The sequence below is a fragment of the Aethina tumida genome, chromosome 6 (assembly GCF_024364675.1).
Source record: "Aethina tumida isolate Nest 87 chromosome 6, icAetTumi1.1, whole genome shotgun sequence".
NCBI classification, from domain to species: domain Eukaryota; kingdom Metazoa; phylum Arthropoda; class Insecta; order Coleoptera; family Nitidulidae; genus Aethina; species Aethina tumida.
The window spans coordinates 1,845,671-1,852,578 of NC_065440.1; the positions used below are offsets into that span (position 1 = coordinate 1,845,671).

The 6,908-nt window shown below is 23.9% G+C and overlaps 1 protein-coding gene across 2 annotated transcripts; it reads right to left on the reverse strand.

Annotated features, from left to right (window-relative positions):
* Positions 1-2,381: 2,381 nt before the first annotated feature.
* On the reverse strand, positions 2,382-4,883 carry LOC126265854 (uncharacterized). 2 transcript variants are annotated; one of them, XR_007548309.1, is made up of 3 exons: positions 4,506-4,883; positions 4,335-4,449; positions 2,382-2,645 (listed from the first exon to the last, which is right to left on the reverse strand). XR_007548309.1 is itself a non-coding variant. In XM_049968739.1 (3 exons), exons 1-3 carry the CDS (start codon positions 4,659-4,661, stop codon positions 2,539-2,541), a joined length of 366 nt encoding a protein of 121 aa, XP_049824696.1. In that variant the 5' UTR covers positions 4,662-4,883; the 3' UTR covers positions 2,382-2,538. The 2 variants fall into 2 exon arrangements, 1 of the variants encoding a protein (XP_049824696.1); XM_049968739.1 differs by having other exon boundaries at positions 4,518-4,883.
* Positions 4,884-6,908: the final 2,025 nt, after the last annotated feature.

A 6,908-nucleotide genomic window follows, 5' to 3' on the forward strand; every position in this document is an offset into this window, starting at 1 on the left:
CTGTGTTAACAATAAATATACATTAGACAAATCAAACTCGAAGTATCTAATCTACTGACCTTTGGTCACCTCTTTCACATCAGATTCTCTTTGATCACTCATATGTCATGAGTAAAATAAAACATTCTGGAAATTTCCTTTGTTCCATCGTCCATGACTAAAATAAAAAATAAGGTTGAATATATACAAAATATTAATGGACAATACAGTCTTTTTAATTTTAAAAATGTATGTTTTTTTGTAAAAAATATTTTTTTTTTCAAATAACGATAAATATGGACATCAATACAAAATTTTGCCTAGTTTATTTTGTACATTACATTTTTGTTACCATTTTCATAAATACTTCATTATAAATAGAAAGCGGTGACCAAATAAACTTCAACATATTTAATAATCACTCTAAATTCTTTAAATAGTTAAAAAAAGGTTAGAATTATAATAATAAAACAAATTTTAGAGTACACTTATTTACTAAAAATAAAAAAAATGTTTTACAAAAAATTCTTTACAATAAAAACATGTTTTCAAAAATTTCAAAAAGTTATTTAATGTAATTTATCAAAGGTTGTTAAAAGCATTAGTGAATGAGTTAATTTAAAACAATTAAATATTTGGCAAAAGGTACTCATTGTAAAATATTGTTTTTCAAATAGTTTTTTTAAAAGTAATTAGTATTAAGACCCTATGTTACATTTCATCTTAATTAAATTGTTTCATCTTAATTAAATAATTGTATATTATACAATTATTTAATTTTAATCACAAAATTATTTGCTTTCAAGTAATCTTTTTTATAACGTACTTTAAAATATTTCAGAGAATATCAATTAAATTTAACTTAAATTGTTCACTATTATGGTGCAAATAGGTTTTTCTTTATGTAAATGGCAATTTGAGTATTTTGATTAATCTCCCACAGAGAAAACAAAATACGAATAATGTTCAAAAATTTGTATAGCATTGAAATCTAGATAAAGGTATAATTAAATGAATTTTTAGTAGATCTTTATTAATTTTATATTTATGAAATTTTGTCTTTGATTAATAAAATATTTTTAATTATTTATATATTTATTTTTCAAATTACTATAATGTAATTAAAATCCGAGTTTCACATTATTAAAATTAAAAAATATTAGTTACCGTTTAATTTTAATTCTATGAATAACTTGAATTGTTTATTAATTAAACGAACTTTTGTTCGACTACTTGTTCATATTAATCCCTCTTTATCTAAATGTTCAAAAATTTGTATAGCATTGAAATTTAGATAAAGGTATAATTAAATGAATTTTTAGTAGATCTTTATTAATTTTATACTTATGAAATTTTGTCTTTGATTAATAAAATATTTTTAATTATTCATATATTTATTTTTCAAATTACTATAATGTAATTAAAATCCGAGTTTCACAATATTAAAATTAAAAAATATTAGTTACCGTTTAATTTTAATTCTATGAATAACTTGAATTGTTTATTAATTAAACGAACTTTTGTTCGACTACTTATTCATATTAATTCCTCTTTATCTAAATGTCAAATTACTCACTTACAGTAAGAACTGGTTCCATCATCCAACATTATTAGTTGTATGTAAAATGAATTACTTAACTAAAATAAACATAAATCTCTACATGCTATGTTTGACTACTGTCTGGGTACTTTCGAAATAGAAGTCATTATATATACTAATATATATATACCAAATTAGTTAAATATTTATTATTTTCAATAATATTTTCATACTATTAAAAATTGTTTTTAAAAGGTATAACTAAACCAATTCATATTATATTAATTAATTCATATTATATTAAATATTGAGACTTACCGTGACCATTGTTCCCATATCTACAGTTGTTCGGGTTTATTGGTCGGCGTCGAGACTGTACCGTATATTCAATATTTTAAAATTCAAACTTGGTTGTATAAATCGGTAACTAAACGTTTCCCTTGTATTTAATTTTTATTGAATTCTTTAATTTATTCTCATTGAACTGTTATCAATTGAGGAAAATGGAAAATCACAAAATAAGCATAAGTCGTAAAATAAAAGTAATATTAACATATTGCTCTTGCACGATGTCACTTTTGGAGTTACATGTATTATACAAATCACTGAACTAGTACTAGACAATTATGTAAAACTGCAGTACGATAAATATCACAGGACTTGAACAATAAAAATAACATAATATTTTATTAACTCTGTTCATTCATTTTTATTTGCGTATTTACTTTAAAAATAAATGTACACTAACTGTAATCATCAATCCATATACTGGTCTTTAGCGATTTGGTTCGCTAAGGAGTTTTATGGCGTGATTCTCATGAGTGTTCTTGGTGTGGAATAATAATGCTTTATTTATTGCGACGATGTATATGGATCACTCTAACACTGGGCGAAAGGAAAGTGTTGGGGAGTAGTGTGAATGAGTTACCAGGATGCACGTGACTATTCACCAGGAAATATCAAATTCTAACTGCTCTCGAGCCAGGGTGCTCCGTCTATTTAAGAGCGCCTTGGCACATTTACCTCTCGTGAGCCTTCTCAGAAGATGGTCTACCTAGCATCGTAAACGTATACCTCCACACATGGTATTCCCACATTTGGTGGGCCTTTTCTCGGTATTCGGTACCTAAATGTATAACATTTATTCCGCGGACATTCCAAATAAAATCCTTCAACATCTGGTGAGACCTGGTGAACTCCAGATGTAGAAAACATTTGCTGTGTGGGTATTCCCACAGGTCATTGTTTAAAAAATAAAGATGTTTTGTGCTTACATATCGTATAAAAATATTTATAATATTTATTACAATATTAACAGATTTCCCAACTTTAAAACAAAAAAAAATATTTGGGTAATAGTAACAAAATAGCGAATAACAAATAAATGAATGCAAATACAAAATAATTTTACCAGCCTATGCCCAGCTCTGTATTCATGTATTTGAATATGCTGTATATGGATATATTCAATTAAATCACATGAGTAACAAGCTAAATGAAAGTACAATGATCTTAAAGGTTTCATGTTTATTTGAATATTGATAAACTCAGCTGCATAGATGTAAAGGTGAACATCAATTTAGTTTATCAGTTATCGATTTCTAAAATATTAAGAGGAAAAATCAAAACAGATACAAATCTATTTGAAAACAGCAAAAACAAAAGAGTATTTAAAGCATTCCATTTTTAACATTATTTGCTGTATTTCACATAGCATGTATTTAACTGAAATTACAGAGAAAAAATCAGGTTACCTTTCGAAACAATATTAACATAAAGTAGCAATAGTAAATATTAATGAGAATAATTGTTTGAATATTAAAATTTTATTGTTATTAATATCTATAGTTGTTCAGGTTTATTGGTCGACGTTCGTTGGAATTATTTCTTAAGGTTTCACTAGCACGAGTGTCTAGCATCTTCAGAGGTCTGATTTGGTTCGTGTTACTTTGACATCTGATTGACAACTAAATGACAACTTAGACAATTGATGTTCTTGAAATTTCGTTCTGTTCGTTGGCCGTTCTTATCTGCTTAGCGATTTTAGTGTTTTTGAGCACAAACGAAACTGCATCTTGAAACAATCAAACAAGTCTGTTGTCGCTGAACATGCACTGTTAGATGGAAATCACAAGATAAAATTCTATGATACACAATTGCTTGCCTCGACAACCGGATATCACAAGAGAGTGATTAGTGGAAGCAATTTAAATCCATAAGCTCGGAAACTTCAATAAAAAATAAGAAGCATTGAAACTCTATAAAATATGGACACCAGTGCTCAAAAACACTAAAATCGCTAAGCAGATAAGAACGGCCAACGAACAGAACGAAATTTTTAGAACATCAATTGTTTATGTTGTTATTTAGACAATTAGACCTTTGAAGATGCTAGCTACTCGTACTAGCAAAACGTTAGGAAATAATTCCAACAAACGGCGACCAATAAAAACGAATGACTATAGATATATTGAAAAATGGTTGATTAGATCTAATTGATCGTAACTTACGGGACTTATATAAAAAAATTAGTGTAATTTAACATTTGTACTAATTACATAACATAGACAAGTTAAATATATTCAATTGCATGAATACTAGTTTACATGAATGAATATAAAATTATTTAATAGTAATTAGCTTAACTTCAAAGTGAAATATGTTTTGTTAAACTTGAATATTTAAATATAATTATTACGAGTTTTTAAATTAAGTAATTAAACAGAAACATATTTTTTAACTTTGTTTTTTGTATTTGAAATGTATGTTAAAGAACATATTCTTATCATATACAAATAAAGAAAAGGTTACTAACCTTCAATAATCCATCTCGTACCTTGTATAAATTGCAAAAACTGCATTATGGCATCGCGTCTAGAAATTATTTTTTTAAACCTCCAATTAAACAGATATGTCATTGCCATCCTCACCTAAAAATATTACCAACTTTACATATTCAAATTGATAAATTAATATGAACTAAAACAATTTATATTACGTTGAATCCCTCCATAATCTTAATTAAGGGCGTCAGAAGTTTTTCAGATGAGGTGGCTTCGAAGAAATCACTATTATTAGACACTAAAGTTTTATGCACCAACACGTGGTCCTTGGTTTTCCTCAGTTTCAAACTATAATACATAAATTAGAACGTACACCAGGACAAATATAGCACACGTTATTCAATCAATATCACAGGGGATGAAGAAGAAGAACCTAGAAAATTAACCAACCACTTCGTGGTTGTTCCGCTAGCAACTGACACCCAGTGACACTTCAGAGAATACGGAAGAAAGTATTCGTGTAGTGCAGTAATTTATTCAAATTAATTGAGACACATTAGATGAATCAACAAAAAGATGATGTAGCCTTGCTACTTCTGAGTTCTTGAGCTTCTTCTCTCTAACTGACCCTAACTGTTTTTTTGTTCACCAAGGTAACCTCGGTCGCCTTCATTTGTCAATTAAATTTTGTTTTTAACTTACTTTAACAACACTCAGTGTGCCCATTTCGGAAACAGACTTTCTGTGTACTTTGTATATACCCCTGAAACTTTTCCGAAATGGCCACACTGGTGACACTCACAGAACACCCACATAGAAAACCTACATAGAAAACCTAAGAAGTACCAACCCAATGTTATAAAAGAGAAACATTACTCGGCTCAAGGCTAAGTGGCGGATTGCCAAATGTAACAATACGCGGTGTTGCCATTTAATTTTATTACAGAAATCTTGTTTTGTGTCATTCAAAAAGAGCGGGAATACTGCGATGGCGGGAGATCTTATAGCATTTAAATTTTACTAATATAGGTTAGGTTCAATTTATAATATATAAAAATAAAACGGTTATTTATTTAACAAAAGTTTTATTATAAATACACAATGAGAATACACATTTGATATAAAATTGATACATATATTCCTAAAAACAAGAAACAAAATAAATAACAATAATAATAATACAGTAAAAGACTTCACAATCATTAAAACATACTTTTTACTTTTGGCAACTTGCCTTTAACTCTCAGCATTATTTTTATCACAGATAGGAGATGCAGATTTGCAATAGGAATGATCTAACAGAACAATCAAGTGACAGTCTTTTGAAATATTAAAATTATTATTTGTATCTAAAGGGAACATCAGGAACAGAAAAAGAATCAGAATATTTTAGTAAAACATTGGAATGTACAATAATTTGTTTATTAAAATTTATTAAATTATTTGATATCGAAGAGTAAGAATTACAATTAAAATCAGATATTAGACTTTGAACATTAGTCGAGGTGGAAGGAAATGCAGAAATGTCTTGAAGATGTGGAATAGGTACAGTTAAAAATTAAATTTTTAAAATTTAGTATTTAAATTTTTAAATTTTAAAATTTAAATTTTTAAATTTTAAAATTTAAATTTTTAAATTTTAAACTTTAAATTTTAATAATTAAATTTTTAAAATTTAGTATTTAAATTTTTAAAATTTTAAATTTAAAGTTTTAATAATTAAATTTTTAAAATTTATCATTTAAATTTATAAAATTTAATATTTAAATTTTTAAAATTTAGTATTTAAATTTTTAAATATTAAAATTTAAAGTTTAATAATTAACTTTTTAAAATTTAGTATTTAAATTTTAAAATTTAAAGTTTTAATAATTAAATTTTTAAAATTTAGTATTTAAATTTTTGAATTTTAAAATTTAAATTTTTAAATTTTAAAATTTAAAGTTTTAATAATTAAATTTTTAAAATTTAGTATTTAAATTTTTAAATTTTAAAATTTAAAGTTTTAATAATTTAATTTTTAAAATTTAGTATTTAAATTTTTAAATTTTAAAATTTAAATTTTTAAATTTTAAAATTTAAAGTTTTAATAATTAAATTTTTAAAATTTAGTATTTAAATTTTTAAAATTTAAAGTTTTAATAATTAAATTTTTAAAATTTAGTATTGAAATTTTTAAATTTTAAAATTTAAAGTTTTAATAATTATATTTTTAAAATTTAGTATTTAAATTTTTAAATTTTAAAATTTTAATAATTAAATTTTTAAAATTTAGTATTTAAATTTATAAATTTTAAAATTTAAAGTTTTAATAATTAAATTTTTAAAATTTAGTATTTAAATTTTTAAATTTTAAAATTTAAAGTTTTAATAATTAAATTTTTAAAATTTAGTATTTAAATTTTTAAAATTTTAAATTTAAAGTTTTAATAATTAAATTTTTAAAATTTAGTATTTAAATTTTTAAAATTTAAAGTTTTAATAATTAAATTTTTAAAATTTAGAATTTAAATTTTTAAATTTTAAAATTTAAATTTTTAAATTTTAAAATTTAAAGTTTTAATAATCAAATTTTTAAAATTTAGTATTTAAATTTTTAAATTTTA

Coding starts and splice junctions, on each gene's coding strand:
- LOC126265854 (XM_049968739.1), bottom strand. CDS start 4,661: ATGTATTATAGTTTGAAACTGAGGAAAACCAAGGACCACGTGTTGGTG. Junction 4,450..4,517: donor AGATTATGGAGGGATTCAAC/GTAATATAAATT, acceptor TAATATTTTTAG/GTGAGGATGGCAATGACATA. Junction 2,646..4,334: donor TACGAGATGGATTATTGAAG/GTTAGTAACCTT, acceptor TTATACATTTAG/GTACCGAATACCGAGAAAAG.